The 18,957-nt window shown below is 45.8% G+C and overlaps 1 protein-coding gene and 1 long non-coding RNA gene across 7 annotated transcripts in view; one reads left to right on the forward strand and one right to left on the reverse strand.

Annotated features, from left to right (window-relative positions):
- Nucleotides 1-12,000, forward strand: part of LOC138787783 (uncharacterized) — a 54,925-nt gene extending 42,925 nt beyond the window's left edge. The window contains exon 4 of the long non-coding RNA XR_011362517.1: nucleotides 10,024-12,000. This is a non-coding gene — a long non-coding RNA (uncharacterized lncRNA). The remainder of the gene's footprint in view (nucleotides 1-10,023) is intronic.
- Nucleotides 1-18,957, reverse strand: part of CACNA1C (calcium voltage-gated channel subunit alpha1 C) — a 204,108-nt gene that overhangs the window by 36,361 nt on the left and 148,790 nt on the right. For 3 of the 6 annotated variants that reach the window (XM_069964971.1, XM_069964973.1, XM_069964969.1), the window contains exons 5-21: nucleotides 17,500-17,639; nucleotides 13,437-13,592; nucleotides 12,487-12,683; nucleotides 11,605-11,708; nucleotides 9,979-10,151; nucleotides 8,914-9,004; nucleotides 8,607-8,633; nucleotides 7,152-7,312; nucleotides 6,843-7,068; nucleotides 6,394-6,601; nucleotides 6,198-6,318; nucleotides 5,769-5,883; nucleotides 5,344-5,476; nucleotides 4,813-4,885; nucleotides 4,542-4,674; nucleotides 2,214-2,343; nucleotides 1,548-1,607 (exon numbers count right to left, since the gene is read on the reverse strand). In XM_069964971.1, the coding sequence (XP_069821072.1) occupies nucleotides 1,548-1,607; nucleotides 2,214-2,343; nucleotides 4,542-4,674; nucleotides 4,813-4,885; nucleotides 5,344-5,476; nucleotides 5,769-5,883; nucleotides 6,198-6,318; nucleotides 6,394-6,601; nucleotides 6,843-7,068; nucleotides 7,152-7,312; nucleotides 8,607-8,633; nucleotides 8,914-9,004; nucleotides 9,979-10,151; nucleotides 11,605-11,708; nucleotides 12,487-12,683; nucleotides 13,437-13,592; nucleotides 17,500-17,639 (2,248 nt within the window). Of the gene's footprint in view, nucleotides 1-1,547; nucleotides 1,608-1,721; nucleotides 1,782-2,213; nucleotides 2,344-4,541; nucleotides 4,675-4,812; nucleotides 4,886-5,343; nucleotides 5,477-5,768; nucleotides 5,884-6,197; nucleotides 6,319-6,393; nucleotides 6,602-6,842; nucleotides 7,069-7,151; nucleotides 7,313-8,606; nucleotides 8,634-8,913; nucleotides 9,005-9,978; nucleotides 10,152-11,604; nucleotides 11,709-12,486; nucleotides 12,684-13,436; nucleotides 13,593-17,499; nucleotides 17,640-18,957 lie in introns of all 6 variants that reach the window. The other 3 variants (XM_069964972.1, XM_069964970.1, XM_069964974.1) reach the window with 2 other exon arrangements.

The following is an 18,957-nucleotide window of genomic DNA, read 5'->3' on the forward strand; positions in this document are numbered from 1 at the left end:
GTATAAGAGTACAGACACGCTGTAACCAACTATGCACCAATGGTGTCTAGGAGAACTATGAGAAGGGTGCAGAGTCTCCTGTCATAGAAGGGTGTCCTGTGTTCACACTGCTGCTCCATTCATCCCATAAACAGTGGTGCATGGGTGACCACCGTCCTGGAGATGGCAGGGGTCCCAGCAGACCCTTACAGCCATATTTATACTAACAAAGTCCTAATGATGGGACGACCCTTCCTTGAGATTTTCTTTAAATTTCGTAAAGGGGAATTATCAGCAGGTTAGACGACTCTAATCGCTTGGAGCACTGTCCGCCCCCACTGCAGAAATCCGTCCCCTGTGGGGGTGAGCAGCGCACCTAACGGTCTTACCTGACCGAGATGTAAACGAAGTAACAACGTCGAGGATGAAAGTAGGAGACATACCCTCCTCCTTGTTGTCTCCTGCACAATACGGAGATATCAGGTTAGATTAGTCTAACCTGCCGATTTTGCACCAATGAAAGTGTGAACAATGGGATTAAGACAAACGTGTCATAAAAAGGAGACAAAAAATAAATTCTGTCTCCTGAGCCAACACACTATATCACGTGCACACTGATACAATGTACGGCCACTGGCTGCAGAGTCAGCACAATGTATCAGCACTATGTGACCGATATAATGTGTCACCTCCATGCACGTGGCGCTGACCTTGTGAGTACGGCCAAGTGTGCCAGATTCCCAGATCCCGTATACTCACAGTATATACTGTATATTCACATTATGATTTTATCAGCTTTATTTACACTTAACAGACACGGGGGCTTATACGGTATATACATGCACACACGTGTGATAACATGCAGAGAGATAGAGTGTGTGTCCTGACACATGCATCCAGGTGATAACTCACTAGCAGTACCCATGCCCTGGTATCATCTGCCTTCCCTTTCTATGTTGGTATACGTCCTGTTCTACATTTTGTGGAGCTTAAAAAGGGTTGTTCACCCCAAAAATTTCAACTGGTTCCAGAAAGTGCCAGAGATTTGTAATTTACTTCTATTAAAAAAAACTCTTCCAGTACTTATCAGCTGCTGTATGTCCTGCAGGAAGTGGTGAATTCTCTCCAGTCTGAGACAATGCTCTCTGCCGCCACCTCTGTCCATGTCAGGAACTGTCCAGAGCAGCAGCAAATCCCCATAGAAAACATCTGCTGTTCTCCAGACTGGAGAGAAAACACCACTTCCTGCAGGACATACAGTAGCTGATAGGTATTGGAAGACTTAAGATTTTTTAATAGAATTAAATTACAAATCTCTGTCACTTTCCGGCACCAGTTGATCTGAAAGAAAAAAAAATGGTGAGCAACCCCTTTAACATTTTAAGTGATAGTATATGACTATTATATAAGGTATACAGAGCTGACTGAATGTGCTTATAAAGACACGAGTGTCCATGCTGTGAGCACACGGCTGTAGTGGCGGGCATCCATCTATTACAGGACCCCTGTGTGGGTAAAGCGGGCTGCACACCCTACACACAAGCCTTTCCAAGCTGAGATGCCTTTACCTTAAGGATGATTTCTAAAGTAAAAATGCTAGTGAAAACGTAATCGGCATTTCCTAGAATCTGAAAGACAGAGCAGAGAGTTGTTAGTGCGGGTGGGGAGAGCGGAAGACAGGGGGCAGTGTTGTGTCAGTACAGAGTACAGATGGAGAAGATGACGCCGTCAGGGTCTGTTACCTTCAAAGCAATCTCAATGGTGAAAATGATGGTGAAAACTATATCAAAATAAAAGAGGACCTGAAAAACACAAAGGCGATGAACCGGGGGGCCGGGAGGGCTGAGCTATAGTCAAAGAAAGAGCAGCATAATGGTATGAAATACACAACAAAATACAATGTTACAGCATATCTGAGGACAGTGTGTATGGAGGAATGTGGGGGGGATGGGAGAACCGCCATTGCTGGATACTTTAATACAAAGCTAAAGAGAACTATTTAAAAGCTGAGAGCTTGTTACAGTGTATCAGTGTAGGGAGAAGTCTCAGGAGAGGAGAAAGTGTCTACTGTTTATTTCTATGTAGCTCAAAGAATAATATATAAACTATTTAACTGTGTAATAAAATATAAAGCCAAAATGTGTAGCAAAGGTGGATTCCTTGGACTGATGTGATGGGGTGGAGGGGTCAGGTTTATCGCCCATACCCCAGACAAGAGGAGACATTGTGCATACTTGATTCCTGAAGGAATAGTGTCGCACGGGGTCTTCAGCGGCCAAAGAGATGCTGCTCAGGAGGATGAAGAAGAGGATGAGGTTAGTGAAGATGTTGTTGTTGACAATTCTGTGGCAATTGACTCGAAACCTGAAAGCAGAAGGGAGACAAGGGTTTAAATTTGGAAAATTTACATTTTACTACCAAAAGAAACAGAATAAAACAAAATGATCAGCACCATTCACGTGAATCTACATTTCAGGACGGGCCTCGGTCTAATTAACAAGAGGAGAAGGAGCTGATCCAATTCCCAGAGGTGAGAGAAGTGCGAGGGAAGCAGAAAAGCAAAGTCACCGCAGCCAACATCTGGAGGAGAACAGCAGCACAGGAACAGTACAAGGTGCTACCAGAGCCAGCTCTACTTCCAGAGACCCCGATCTACTACCAGAGATAACGCTCTAGTACCAGAGATGCGGCTATACTACCAAAGATCCCGCACTACTACCAGAGATCCCACTGTACTACCAGAGATCCAGATCTACTAACAGAGATGCGGCTATATTACCAGAGACCCCAATCTACTACCAAATATAAGGCTCTAGTACCAGAGATGCGACTATATTACCAGGGATCCTGTGCTACTACCAGAGATCCCACTGTACTACCAGAGATGCAGCTATACTACCAGAGATGAGGCTATACTACCAGAGATCCAGATTTACTACCAGAGATCCCGCTATACTACCAGGGATCCAGATCTACTACTAAAGATCCAGAACTACTACCAGAGATCCGGATCTGCTACCAGAGATCCGGATTTACTACCAGAGATGTGGCTATACTACCAGAAATCCAGATCTACTACCAGAGATGCCGCTCTACTACCAGAGTTCCTGCTATACTACCAGATCTACTATTAGATACAGACAGAGATCCCGATCTACTACCAGAGATTCCCTTATACTACCAGAGTTCCAGATCTACTACCAGAGATTCGGCTATACTACCAGAGACCCCGATCTACTTCCAGAAATAAGGCTCCAGTACCAGAGATGCGGCTATACTAACAGAGAACCTGCGCTACTACCAGAGATCCCACTGTACTACCAGAGATGCAGCTATACTACCAGAGATCCAGATTTACTACCAGAGATCCCGCTATACTACCAGGGATCCAGATCTACTACTAAAGATCCAGAACTACTACCAGAGATCCGGATCTGCTACCAGAGATCCTGCTATACTACCAGATCTACTATTAAATACAGATTTACTACCAGAGATCCCGATCTACTACCAGAGTTCCAGATCTACTACCAGAGATTCGGCTATACTACCAGAGACCCAGATCTACTACCAGTAATAAGGCTCTAGTACCAGAGATGAAGCTATACTACCAGAGATTCCACTGTACTACCAGAGATCCAGATGCACTACAAGCTACTAGAGATCCCGCTATACTACCAGGGATCCAAATATACTACTAAAGATCCAGATCTAATACCAGAGATCCTGATCTACTACTAGAGATCCAGATCTACTACCAAAGTTTCATATCTACTAACAGAGATGTGGCTATGCTACCAGCGATCCAGATCTACTACCAGAGATGCCGCTCTACTACCAGAGTTCCTGCTATACTACCAGATCTACTATTAGATACAGATCTAATACTAGAGATACAGATCTACTACCAGAGTTTTTGATCTACTACCAGAAATCCAGATTTACTACCAGAGATCCCAATCTACTACCAGAGATTCCGCTATATTACCAGAGTTCAAGATCTACTACCAGAGATCCCGTTTTATTACCAGAGATCCTGATTTAATGCCAGAGATCCAGCTCTACTACCAAAGATCAAGCTCTACTACCAGAGATCCTGCTTTACTACCAGAGATTCAGATCTACTACATCTGGAGGATAACAGCACAGAAACAGTACAAACTGCTACCAAATATATCTCTATTACCTGAGACCCAGATCTACTACCAGAGATCCAGGTCTTTTACCAGAGATCCACATCTACTACCAGAGACCCACTCTACCACCTAAGATCCAGCTCTACTGCCAGAGGTCCAGCTCTACTGCCAGAGGTCCAGCTCTATTGCCAGAGATCTAGCTCTACTACTAGAGATCCATTTTTATTTTTAAAAAAATCTGGATCTATTGCTAAAGATCCTGCTCTATTCCCAAAGATCCATCTCTGTCCCACAGATCCTCCTTTTTTCACAAAGATCCCGCTCTATGTTCACAGATCTCTATCCATGTATCTCTCTTCATATACCTGACTCATTAACAGCATCAGATCTATAGGCTGTGGTTAGACCAGAAAAAGGTGACATTACTTGTTATCTGAACGGAAAACGAAGAAGGCGGTGGCCTCTGGCATGGGAACTGCTTTTTCCTTGATGTGCATTTCAGAGAGAGGACGAGGACGAGGACCGACAGGCATCTCAGGTTCTTCCTCTTCCTCTTCTCCTGAGGATAAACAATACAATACAATACAATAAAATACAAGCAGAGCTCCACTATTCAACCATAATCATCATCATCTCTCGAGTTTCACAACAAAGCAACGTCTAAGAACACAGCAAAACCAGCCAGACGTTATATTACCTGGGTTCTCATTGCTGCTGGGGTAAGGAGTCTTCTCGTCATTCTCATGAGATGAATATTCTTCCACATTAATCTACAATGCGAATACACACAATAAATGAACAATCCTATAATTAAAGGTTTACTTCAGCACATTATGTACTACGTTAGGCCTAGTGTAGGGCCTGAGAGGGTGGTGCATGACACCTAAAGGTACCTATACCTCTTCAATGACTCTTGGACAACACATATCTCTCCCAGTATCCCCATTCAGCTGTACCAAAAAATCCTGTGTTCTCTCTGGGGCAGGGGAGGGGGGGGGGAATTGGGTTGGGTAAGCCGCAGCCAGACATCTCTCAGAACAAAAGGGTTGGGCAGTGGAAATCCATTGCCCTTCATACTTATATCCACCAACATTATCTGTCAGTAAAGAGCCAGGAAGTCCCTATACACCTTATACTGTAGGCCAAACCCAGCGCCAACCGGTTTGGCAGACTTTAGTATAAAGTGCAGGGACACTTTAAGAGACAATCCTTGTGTCAGGCTCCGCACCTTGGTTGCTGGTGGAGACTCTCCATCTGCTGTGATGGCCTTCAGCTCTATCTTCTCTTTGTTCTCCTCCAGGGCTGGTACAGGTGACTTTCCTATGGTGTCATTGTCTTGCTTCTTCTCTGGGCTGGCCGTACTAAGTAACACAAACAAGACAGGGTTATACTATGGGGAAAAGGGGGTAATGGCTTTAACCTATTCGGGTCTAAGTGGATGACGGTGTGGAAGATCTGTGATTGTCTGTCAAACAGCGCTTCCAATCTCAGCTATTTGTGATCCAGCGCTGGAGCAATGATTTCTGCCTCAGAGCTTGTCTGCTTTTATAGTTGTTTGGGGAGGGTAATACTATAATTTACAAGTAATTAGCAATAAAAAAGATAAGAAGAACATCAGAGGAAATAGATATTGGAACTCCTCGACAAACTTACCGAGCCAACTTCTTTCTTTCCTTCTCCTCCTCCTCCTCCTTCTGAGCTGAAGTCAGACTCTCGGCATCAGCCAGATTATCGACAGCAATGGCCAAGAAGACGTTCAGGAGGATGTCTGGTTGCCATTAAGGAACTGAGACATGTGTAGCATCTGCAAACAACACACTAGCTCTGCTAAATACCAGGAATAGAAACCAACGGCCACCAGGATGGGATAGGAAGTGGCAATCCTAAAAAGCGTTTTCTCTATATCAATGCAAGAGGCAGGCAAACTTGAGCTTCATCATGTCTCATACTCTACTCACACCCAAAGTTATGCTAAGACTTCTGGTCCATTGTTTTCTCTGGTTACAGGACTGTACATTCTGAAACCAGAGATGCAGCGGTACGCTATGCACTGCACTAAATCTGCAACATCATAAAGGATACAATTCCCGCAGATGAAGAGGATGATGAAGTAAATACAGACAAGCATCCCGGGAAATGAGGGTCCACCATATGCCATGATCCCATCATACATCACAGAATTCCAGTCCTCCCCTGTGAGGATCTAAGCAAGAAATCCTGTGAGGATCGATCTCCAATATAGATTACAGATTGTTATTCACCGGCAGTAACTCTGTACCTGGAAGACAGTCAGAAGCGCCTGTGGAAAGTTGTCGAATGTGCTCCTGCGAGTCTGCATCTCGTCAAAGTTAAATTTACCCCCAAAAAGTTGCATCCCCAGCAGCGAGAAGATGATGATGAAGAGGAAAAGAAGAAGCAGCAGGGAGGCAATGGAGCGCACTGAATTCAGCAGCGAGGCCACAAGATTACTCAAAGAATTCCAATACCTGTAATACCAAAGACGATATCAGTGGCTGTACGGGACAGGTCCACAGAACAGATCTCCCTTCTAAGGCTATGCTCATGTGGATTACTATCAGTAGTGGATTGCTGGATTACTATCAGTAGTGGATTGCTGGGCAGACAATCTTGCTTCTGATTTGGACTTGGATTATAGGATGCAGATTGCACAGGTTTCGAACCAATCTTCTTGAAGAGATGCAAAGTAGTCCTAGTCATCTTCCTTACCTGGTGATCTTGAATATCCTGAGAAGGCGCACACATCGCAGGACGGAGATTCCCAGAGGAGACATAATTTTGGTCTCCACCAGTATGGTCTCCAAAATCCCCCCACAGACGATGAAGCAGTCAAAACGGTTAAAGAGGGAGACGAAGTAAGCCTGGAGGCCGAGGCTGTACATCTTCAGAAGCATCTCCGCCGTGAATAGTGCCAGGAGTACCTTGTTTGCTGTGTCTATAGATAAAAGAATAAAACATTTATAGGAAATCTCTCTGCTCGCTGTCAATGACAGATACACGCTTATTCTGTGTCCTTACCTTGTACCTCTGTGAGCCAGTCCGGTTGGTTGTAGTGCTCAGAGGCAATGGTGAGCGTGTTCAGGAACACCAGAAATATCACCAGCCAATAGAAGACATTTGACTTCACCGCTGCCCGACACTTCCTTCGGCAAAACCTGTTCCATCGCCTCCAATACCGACTACAGACACATGACAGATGTGAGAATAAAAACAAATGAATAATCTAAATCCAGTATTTATGCTATTGAATGCTGAATGAATGAAGAGCTAACCACTTATGTCTGTCAATCTCTTCATTCACTTCTGGGTTACAGAGATAGGACCGGTATGTATTTACCCTACGGATATGCCATATATACCTCAGGTTGGAATACCCCTTTATTAAGCTACATATTCCTAAGACACATATATATTCCAAGGCTTGTAGTAGTTTAGTCTCAGTGTAAAGCTACTCTTTTTTATTGGATGGTAAAAGTCAACAAAGATCTGATCCAGAGACCAAAGTAACATAAACAGGCTGGTGGTGGGGAGGCCTGCAAGGTCGGCAAGTTATAAGTTTTCCTGTTGTTGTCAGTGGTCACATACTGTACAAGCCTCCTTCTGACCTCAGTGAGTTCTCCTTCAGATGCATTACACATGACAGATCCCCGTTTCCTCTCAATTGCCCTGGCTTCATTGTTACTGAAGCCGTAGTTGCTAAGTGGGATCAGCTCTTCAGAGTGGGCGGTCTGTGATTAACGCTAAGTATCTCGTACAGCCAATAATTATCCCTGAATACGGCTGCCATATATCAATGACTAGAACCAAAAGATTGTATAACCTCTGCTCCGCCGGCTCCCGCCCTGGAAACCTTCCCTTCTTCAAGGAGAAAATGCCATGATGAAGAACACACAGAAGAAAGAACACAAACCCTTCACATATGTGCATCAATATGGTCATCTATTATACTTTTCCTGCTTCCTATACCAGTTTATTCACTATTTCTATACTGTTGTATAGAGTTCTGCCATGCAAGAGTCTGGAAATATGACCACTTCTGTGGCCATAGAGGTTATTGGCTTTTCTAAATATTAATGGCCAAATGTTTTACTACTTCTACTTTAATACTCCTATATGCCTTCTCCATGGTCCTGAAATAAAAGACCCTGCAGCGTTTCAGAAAAGGGGCGCCATTCTTATTACTTTTACCTAATTTCTGTGTGCCAGACAAGAAGTTACAATGGGGGACACCACAGTATGACCTCCAAGCTGTAGCCACTAGAACCTTCCAAATCTGGTACCCTGGGTTCACAGTGTAATTTTAGGGTGTAGCATTACACAGAAATTAAGTTAGGGCGTGCCTTCCATAAACACGCCCACTTTTTGCTAAGCCCCACCCACGAGGACCCAGCAGGGTGCAACAGATTTCTGGAATATATGGAGCAGCCTCTTGTTACCTTATGACTCAGCACAGCTCTGAAGTATAATTCTTACCTAAATTTAGACTTGGAAATCCTGTGCCTGAAAGAAAGAGAAATGGAAATTATGTTGAGTCAGAAATTACATTATTCACCCCATTGACAGGACAAGTTTCCTCCTCTTCCCTCCCAGCAGCAAGAGAGGATGACGATGAGTAAGATCTACCCTCTACATCTCCTTCCCATAATGTGTCATTGTTGGTGAACTACAAGGCTCACTAGTAGGACCCGAAGATCTACAACACAAGAATCTATAGATCTCCTACAGAGCAACATGAAGATGACGTATTGTATTGTGAAAAGTCAGGTCAGGGTCTACTCACGCCAGCCGGACCCCGCAGCTCTCTTCTTCTACATCCCCACTGCCCACATTGTCAGTATTTACAGACTCTGTCTCGCTGGTGGGCATACTCACTGCAAAACAGTAGAGATGGGTACAAATGGTGAGAAGATCAAAAGTTACAGTCTCCTGTGTACAGCAGTACAGTATGTGTTATATTACAGTAAAGGGGCAAAAACATGGGATCATGCCACCCTGAGATCTATGGGTCAATTAATACACCCCCTCCCATATTTATGTAAAGTTGCCCTGGCACATCCCCAGGTTTGGCTTTACAATATAGAGGTCTGTACGCCCCTCTACAATGTGGCAGCAGAGCTGCGGCCGCACAGCCGGACTCTCCTGGCATTCAGCAGAGCCCACGCAGGATGCCTTCCAGGGCTGGATTTTCCAGATAATCTTGTTAAATTTAGCGGAGAATTATTTTATGCTTGACTGGACGCCAATAAAGGACAGGAGATGGGGCCTGAAACAAATCACAAGGAGCGCGGCCCCCTCCTTCCCCTGGACAAATGTCTCTGCTCATTACCGGGGAGATATCTTTAGATCACAGAGTGAAGCCGGTCGTCGGTTTAGTGTCATTGGAAGGGAAGGTCAACTCATAAATCACAGCCGTGACTCCAGCACTACAATACGGGATCGAGCAGCATGTAATACCGGGGAGCGGACCGCCATCCCTGCAAGGCGGCATCAACAGCAGCGACATGAGGCAGAACAACAGCCATACAGATTACTTCACGGCTATAAATATTCTACCGTATAAGGGAATTGTTTCTTCATATATTATTAAGGTCATTCGCCTTATATGAAATATTAAATAACCTTGTAGTTTCTTTGCTTTACTTCTTTTGTGCAATTCACATCTTACTGATACTCCAGTCACATGCACATGGACGGCCATAATTTGCATATTATGCCAGTGTTTTGCCATCAAAATGATGGCCAGCCAAAAGAAGACATTGTGAGAACATAGCCATGATGTAACTAATAGTATAAGACACAATATAACTTATTATGTGATGTAACTTATTAGTATGTCAGCACTGACTGTTTCGGGGTTTGTCCTCATCGATATCTTCATCCTCATTTTCAGGGTCTATGTCTTCTGCCTGTGTGATCCAGTCAAGGTAACCCTTCAAGTCTTCTTCTAGTTGCTGCTTTTCCCTCAGTTTCTGGAAGTCTCCCCGAGCCTTGGCCTTCTCCCTCTCCTTCGAGAACTCCCTGATGAGACAGAGGAAAGCAGCTTAGAGACTGGATACAGAAGGATAAGAGTGGAAATACATCATAACACAAGGTGCAGCCAGATGGGGAGACCTTACATATAGGGTGCAGCCAGATGGGGAGACCTTACATATAGGTTGCAGCCAGATGGGGAGACCTTACATATAGGGTGCAGCCAGATGGGGAGACCTTACATATAGGGTGCAGCCAGATGGGGAGATCTTACATATAGGGTTCAGCCAGATAAGAAGACCATATATATAGGGTTCAGCTGGATGAGGAGACCTTACATATAGGGTGCAGCTGGATGAGGAGACCTTACATATATAGGGTGCAGCTGAATAAGGAGCCCTTACATATATAGGGTGCAGCCGGGATGAGGAGACCTTACATATATAGGGTGCGGGTGGATGATGAGGTGATATGTATGTCAGCTGTTTAGGGATGAAGCAGAAGGTCAGAGAATGAGTTCTCTGAGTCTGATAGTGGGGCCATATTTCTTTTAATTTAGTCACTGATGTCAGGTTAATATTGCAGGCTTCAAACAGGAAAAAGTTTTCCCAAACTGCAGTACTAATTATGTCCACAGGGGGCACTAGATACACACTGTTTAAACTGTCTATTATTACATATAGACATTAGCATAGTGCCCTGGGCAGGTGTCCCATACACAATTTTGCATTGCCCATTCCTCTGTATAAGTATGAGCAATTCATGTCAGTAGTTAGTGATACAAAATGATTTTTATATATTCACAATAACGACTGCAAGCTCTTGTGGCAAGTGTCTGAATAATCCCCCCACCCCCGTTACTTGAGCGGAGGAGAGTCGCGCGGCTCTGACTATTATCAGTCATAAACATTTTTATTCAACATATTATTTGCCAGATGAAAAGGCTGCAATTGTATCTGCGCCCGGATAAAGGGCACGAAGCGTTCAGCAGCTGCTTATGGCGATAATAAGTACGGCTCAGGATTTCGAGTGCTTACGTCTCCGTCACCGAACCTGTAATTTCCAGCGATACAAATCACAAACGCTTCTGCGAGGGCTGCGGGCCAGGACTGGAGGGGAACAAAGACCAAAACCATCCAGCCGACTGGAGGACAGGGCCAAAAAGAGGATGGGGGCCTGTAGTGGTCTAAGTGTTATAGAGGCCACAGTTTATGGGGACAGGCCTTGTTACACCAACCAGATTTAGAACTAAAATTCCCATCATGCCCTGACAGCCGAAGCTAAAGCTTCGGCTGTCCAAGCATGATGGGAATTGTAGTTCTGCAATGGCTGGAGGGCCGAAGGTTCCCCATTCCTAGTCTACATTAACAGGAGTAGAATACAGGCTGTAACCCCTGAAATGCCTGGTCTGGTGCCCCTTTATCTTCAGTCTACTGACAGGTGTCATCCATGTCTGGACTGTTCCAATCCATGTATATACAGAATGGTTGCATCCTCTTACCCACTCAACACACCGAGAACCAGATTCAGAACAAAAAACGATCCGAAGATGACAAGACTGACAAAGTAAACACACGGCAGCTCATAGCCCATGGCGTCTTGCATCTAAAGAGAGGAAAGCATCGACATGTTAGATGACAAGAACCGGCCCCATCTACAAGTGGACCCCCTCCACCTCCATCCCTACTTTTGATGGGAATCACTGGGGTATATATGTGTTGTAAGCTCCAAGCAGATGTGGGGAAAAGGTACATAGTAGTATACTAGGGCAGCCTTGTGAATGCAGCTCTGGATGTGGCTAGAGACTTGACGAATACAGGAAGGTATTTACAGTTTTACCTCCCATTCTGTATAATGTTTCTTGTACAATAAAGCAGAGCGGAGCTTTAATCTTAAACTATAAGATACTTGTATTAGTGTTGCGGGAGACACGGGGCTCGGAGGTTGTGTGACTCTCTAACAGCGACGCTCTATTTATAGACCCTTTCATCTTCCGCAGCCTCTGGAAATCCACTTCAAAGTTTTAACTGTGGCCTTATCCCTGCGACCAAAAAAAAGGGGCCTTGTACACAATGCGGATGATCATGACAAGGTGGATTTTAGGCTTAGGGTGGGACATCTCCGGCCCGGGGCCTCCAAGGCATCTCCAGACCAAAACTCACAGAGAAGCTTAGATGATGTGAAGTGTCAGATACAAGAGCGAACATTGTTTCCTCCCAGATACAAAGTAAAACCAAAGGAACGTGGTGGGAAAGTGGCATTGGAGAGACTCTGGGAAACAGCTTTGCGGGAACGCTGTCTGCTCTGCATTCTTGCATTGTGGGAGATGTAGTGTGAAGACCGTACATGACATGAAAGAAGCCACATGGCTTTATATACCTACCCAGTATAACACATCCGTCCATCCCTCCATAGTGATGCACTGGAAGACAGTCAGCATGGCAAATGCAAAATTGTCAAAATTGGTGATGCCATGCTTTGGTCCGTCCCACCCAGACTCACACATGGTCCCATTGGGACAGTGCCGACCGTTATTGCTAATGAGAGCGCAGGGTGAAGGCTCCTCCTCTGCGGGGACTTCTGGAAAGTAGAAGCAGCAAAACACAGAAAAGTAAGAACCGAAAGACATGGAGACGCCCTGATGGGCCGGACACCTCCTCCTCCAGCAGTCATATCAGTGGCCTAATATACCATAGTAACTAGTATTATGTATAGCTGGAGACATCCTGATAGTACACACACCTCCACTAGTATACCATTGTAACTAGCATTATGTTGGCTGGAAACGTCCTCATGGTCCAGACTAGGGATGGTCCGAACCTGCCGAGGTTCGGGTTCGTACGAACCAGAACTCTCGGCAATGATTCCTGCTGTCTGCCCGCTCCGTGGAAAGGGTGGATACAGCGGGAGGACCGCCTGGAAAACTGGGATACAGCCATAGCCATAGGCTGTATCCCAGTTTTTCAGGCGGTCCTCCCGCTGTATCCACCCGCTGTACGGAGCAGCTAGACAGCGGGAATCTGATGCAGAGCGTTCGGGTTCATACGAACCCGAACCTCGGCAGGTTCGGACCATCCTTAGTCCAGACACCTCCACCTCCAGCACTGATATCAGTGGCTCTCCACTAGTATACCATAGTAACTTGCATAATAATAATGATGTGTGGATAGAGATATCCTGACAGTCCGGACACTTCCACCTCCAGCACTGATGTTAGTGGCTCTCCACTCGTATACCATAGTAACTAGCATTATGTATGGATGGAGATGTTCCGAGGATTCGGACACTTCTACCATTTCTGCTTCTGTCCCAGAAAGCTCTTCTCCCTCTTACCTTTGTTGGTTAGGAAGTAGCAGGTTTTGTGCATTTTGCCCATAAACAGCTCCAGGCCGATGATGGCGTAAATGATGATGACGAACAAGACGAGCAGTGCAATGTGCAGCAGGGGAACCATGGCCTTAATGATAGAGTTCAGCACCACCTGAAGACCTGGGAGAGAGCGTCATCCATGTATCAAACCTAATATCTACTGAGAATAAAGACTGATATATGTGACAGTAATAAGATTGTTATTACCCGAGAGGACTGGTAACCCTACAATCCGCAGGGGGCATAGGGTATAAGTACTCATCTATATCATAACACACATCATGTAATACATCAAAGACCAATATTATAATGTATTGGCTATATTAACACCTCACTGTCTGGCTGTAGTGTCTACAGGAAAAACATGTTAATGGACACTTAACAGCTATGGAATGGTAGATAATGGATAGATGCCTAAGTAATAGGCCAAAGAGGATGGATGTGGGCTCTATAGTACTGCTGGGAACACCGGCCCCGTTATGTGATTACAATCTGCCATTCATTAGTATAAGAGGGTGTTAAAGGGGACAGAACATTAATAGTAGATCAGTGAGGGTCCATCCCCCTGCCACAACCCCATAATGTCACAGTAAATGGTTGTCGCCCAGCTTTCCGCTATCCATGTATGAGGTTATTAGTGAGTCTTGATGTCATCTGTTATCACCCTGCTTTCTGCTATCCATGTAAGAGGTTATTAGAGAGCTGTGATGTCATCTGTTATCCCCCAGCTTTCTGCTATCCATGTAAGAGGTTATTAGAGAGCTGTGATGTCATCTGTTATCCCCCAGCTTTCTGCTATCCATGTATGAGGTTATTAGTGAGTCGTGATGTCATCTTTTATCGCCAAGCTTTCTGCTATCCATGTAAGAGGTTATTAGTGAGGTGTGATGTCATCTGTTATCACCCAGCTTTCCGCTATTCATGTATGAGGTTATTAGAGAGCTGTGATGTCATCTGTTATCACCCAGCTTTCCGCTATCCATGTATGAGGTTATTAGAGAGCTGTGATGTCATCTGTTATCACCCAGCTTTCCGCTATCCATGTATGAGGTTATTAAAGAGCTGTGATGTCATCTGTTATCACCCAGCTTTCTGCTATCCATTTATGAGGTTATTAGTGAGGTGTGATGTCATCTGTTATCACCCAGCTTTCTGCTATCCATGTATGAGGTTATTAGAGAGAGCTGTGATGTCATCTGTTATCACCCAGCTTTCTGCTATCCATGTATGAGGTTATTAGAGAGAGCTGTGATGTCATCTGTTATCACTCAGCTTTCTGCTATCCATGTATGAGGTTATTAGTGAGGTGTGATGTCATCTGTTATCCCCCAGCTTTCTGCTATCCATGTATGAGGTTATTAGTGAGGTGTGATGTCATCTGTTATCCCCCAGCTTTCTGCTATCCATGTATGAGGTTATTAGTGAGGTGTGATGTCATCTTTTATCGCCCAGCTTTCCGCTATCCATGTATGAGGTTATTAGAGAGCTGTGATGTCATCTGTTATCACCCAGCTTTCTGCTATCCATGTATGAGGTTATTAGAGAGAGCTGTGATGTCATCTGTTATCACTCAGCTTTCTGCTATCCATGTATGAGGTTATTAGTGAGGTGTGATGTCATCTGTTATCCCCCAGCTTTCTGCTATCCATGTATGAGGTTATTAGTGAGGTGTGATGTCATCTGTTATCCCCCAGCTTTCTGCTATCCATGTATGAGGTTATTAGTGAGGTGTGATGTCATCTGTTATCCCCCAGCTTTCTGCTATCCATGTATGAGGTTATTAGTGAGGTGTGATGTCATCTGTTATCACCCAGCTTTCTGCTATCCATGTATGAGGTTATTAGTGAGTCGTGATGTCATCTGTTATCGCCCAGCTTTCTGCTATCCATGTATGAGGTTATTAGTGAGGTGTGATGTCATCTGTTATCGCCCAGCTTTCTGCTATCCATGTATGAGGTTATTAGAGAGCTGTGATGTCATCTGTTATCGCCCAGCTTTCTGCTATCCATGTATGAGGTTATTAGAGAGCTGTGATGTCATCTGTTATCACCCAGCTTTCTGCTATCCATGTATGAGGTTATTAGTGAGGTGTGATGTCATCTGTTATCCTCCAGCTTTCCGCTATCCATGTATGAGGTTATTAGAGAGCTGTGATGTCATCTGTTATCGCCCAGCTTTCTGCTGTCCATGTAAGAGGTTATTAGAGAGCTGTGATATCATCTGTTATCCCCCAGCTTTCTGCTATCCATGTATGAGGTTATTAGTGAGGTGTGATGTCATCTGTTATCACCCAGCTTTCCGCTATCCATGTATGAGGTTATTAGAGAGAGCTGTGATGTCATCTGCTATCCCCCAGCTTTCCGCTATCCATGTATGAGGTTATTAGAGAGCTGTGATGTCATCTGTTATCACCCAGCTTTCTGCTATCCATGTATGAGGTTATTAGAGAGCTGTGATGTCATCTGTTATCGCCCAGCTTTCTGCTATCCATGTATGAGGTTATTAGTGAGGTGTGATGTCATCTGTTATCACCCTGCTTTCTGCTATCCATGTATGAGGTTATTAGTGAGGTGTGATGTCATCTGTTATCACCCAGCTTTCCGCTATCCATGTATGAGGTTATTAGAGAGCTGTGATGTCATCTGTTATCACCCAGCTTTCTGTAATCCATGTATGAGGTTATTAGTGAGGTGTGATGTCATCTGTTATCGCCCAGCTTTCTGCTGTCCATGTATGAGGTTATTAGTGAGGTGTGATGTCATCTGTTATCACCCAGCTTTCCGCTATCCATGTATGAGGTTATTAGAGCTGTGATGTCATCTGTTATCCCCCAGCTTTCTGCTATCCATGTATGAGGTTATTAGTGAGGTGTGATGTCATCTGTTATCCTCCAGCTTTCTGCTATCCATGTATGAGGTTATTAGAGAGCTGTGATGTCATCTGTTATCGCCCAGCTTTCTGCTATCCATGTATGAGGTTATTAGAGAGCTGTGATGTCATCTGTTATCGCCCAGCTTTCTGCTATCCATGTATGAGGTTATTAGAGAGCTGTGATGTCATCTGTTATCGCCCAGCTTTCTGCTATCCATGTATGAGGTTATTAGTGAGGTGTGATGTCATCTGTTATCACCCTGCCTGCTTTCCGCTATCCATTTTTGAGGTTATAAGAGAGAGCTCTGATCTGTTATCGCCCAGTTTCTGGGGGGTTTTCCTCATTTTTGGGGTGTCTCCAGCTGCTCCTTGAGGTTGGAGTGTTTCCTTCCAATTATTCGCCTGTGTCCGGCCAAGAAGGAAACCATTGATCCGGGTATTATTCTCCAGTCCTTTATCTTCCGCCATCTGCTGAGGACAATCTGGCCGGTGGAGCTGTGCGGTGAATCCCTGTGTCTTACATTCGGCAGCAGACATTACGCTGAGTGTTATGAGCCGCACAGATGATGATTACGCTGCCAATTTAGCACATGTTGCTAGAAGTCTGTGGGAATTGAGGCCGGATCGGGCGCCCGCTTCCGCTGCGCTCCTCGATGATGGAGATCTTCAAAAAAGCGAAAAAGTTGGATGCGAGCCCACAGGTAAATGATGGCATGTCTGTCAGCAGCGGGCAAAGCTTGGCATGGGCAGAGATTACTGCTTAATTAGCGCGCTCCGCATGACAAAGAAGACACAGTCTGTCAACACCGTAAATACCCACACTGCCATAGCTACAATTGGGTGGCACCGGGAGATCACCGCCAGGAGGGGCCTCCACATCTGGAAACGCTTGTCCACAATACTGCCAATGCCCCCTTACCCAGACCTGTAGGCCTCTTCACTGGCATCAGATAAAGGCTAACTCCAATTCTATCCAGGGCTGTCTACCTACCCTCACATCATCTGTATGGAGCATGGTTGGCAGTGAAGTTAATGCAGCTCTGGATGTGACTGGGGTAATAATAGACATATATAATAAAGTATAGTATGAAAAATCTCATTCACACCAATTCCATAAACACTGCTTATTATGTGACCATTGGGTGCATCTACTTACTAGGTACCCCGGAGACTAGTCTGAGGGGTCTGAGGACTCGAAATGCTCGTAGTGCCTTTACATCAAATCCTGCCCCTTTGCCTCCCAAGGCGCTGCCACCGTCTGCCTTGGTCGCTTGCTCTAAAATAGCACTGAAAAGCCTGAAAGGAAATTAGAAAATATAGATGGAAACATTGTATCATTGATGTAATAATCTACAATGTAGAAGTGGGAAACCAGACACGAGCAAGCGGGAAACCGGACACGAGTAAGCGGCAAACCGGATACGAGCAAGCGGCAAACCGGATACGAGCAAGCGGCAAACCGGACACGAGCAAGGGGGAAACCAGACACGAGCAAGCGGCAAACCGGACACGAGCAAGGGGGAAACCAGAAACGAGCAAGCGGCAAACCGGACACGAGCAAGCGGCAAACCGGACACGAGCAAGCGGCAAACCGGACACGAGCAAGCGGCAAACCGGACACGAGCAAGGGGGAAACCAGACACGAGCAAGCGGCAAACCGGACACGAGCAAGCGGCAAACCGGACACGAGCAAGCGGCAAACCGGACACGAGCAAGCGGCAAACCGGACACGAGCAAGCAGCAAACCGGACACGAGCAAGGGGGAAACCGGACACGAGCAAGCGGCAAACCGGACCCAAGCAAGCAGGAAACCGGACAGGAGCAAGCGGGAAACCGGACACAAGCAAGCGGGAAACCAGACACGAGCAAGCGGGTAACCGGACACGAGCAAGCGGGAAACCGGACATGAGCAAGTGGGAAACCGGACACGAGTGAGCAAAAACCGGACACGAGCAAGGGGGAAACCGGACACGAGCAAGCGGCAAACCGGACCCAAGCAAGCAGGAAACTGGACAGGAGCAAGCGGGAAACCGGACACAAGCAAGCGGGAAACCAGACACGAGCAAGCGGGTAACCGGACACGAGCAAGCGGGAAACCGGACATGAGCAAGTGGGAAACCGGACACGAGTGAGCAAAAACCGGACACGAGCAAGGGGGAAACCGGACACGAGCAAGCGGCAAACCGGACCCAAGCAAGCAGGAAACTGGACAGGAGCAAGCGGGAAACCGGACACAAGCAAGCGGGAAACCGGACACGAGCAAGCGGGAAACCAGACACGAGCAAGCGGGAAACCGGACATGAGCAAGTGGGAAACCGGACACGAGTGAGCAAAAACCGGACACGAGTGAGCAAAAACCGGACACGAGCGAGCGGGAAACCGGACACGAGCGAGCAGGAAACTGGGCAGCCCCCCACAGCTCCCCGTGGCCGCCCCTGGACTCACCCGCTCGCTGCCGTGTGGAATAGCAGCGGCAGCAAGCGGCGAACTAGGATCAAACGAGCGCTGACAGTGCGGAGAGGGATTCACCAAAAGCACAGAGTATTTCAGGAGAGGAGTGTGCTAATCTCCATTGAGTTCACAGATAAAAAGTTACATGGAAGGAGGTCACTAG

The sequence above is a fragment of the Dendropsophus ebraccatus genome, chromosome 1, assembly GCF_027789765.1.
Source record: "Dendropsophus ebraccatus isolate aDenEbr1 chromosome 1, aDenEbr1.pat, whole genome shotgun sequence".
In the NCBI taxonomy this organism is placed as follows: domain Eukaryota; kingdom Metazoa; phylum Chordata; class Amphibia; order Anura; family Hylidae; genus Dendropsophus; species Dendropsophus ebraccatus.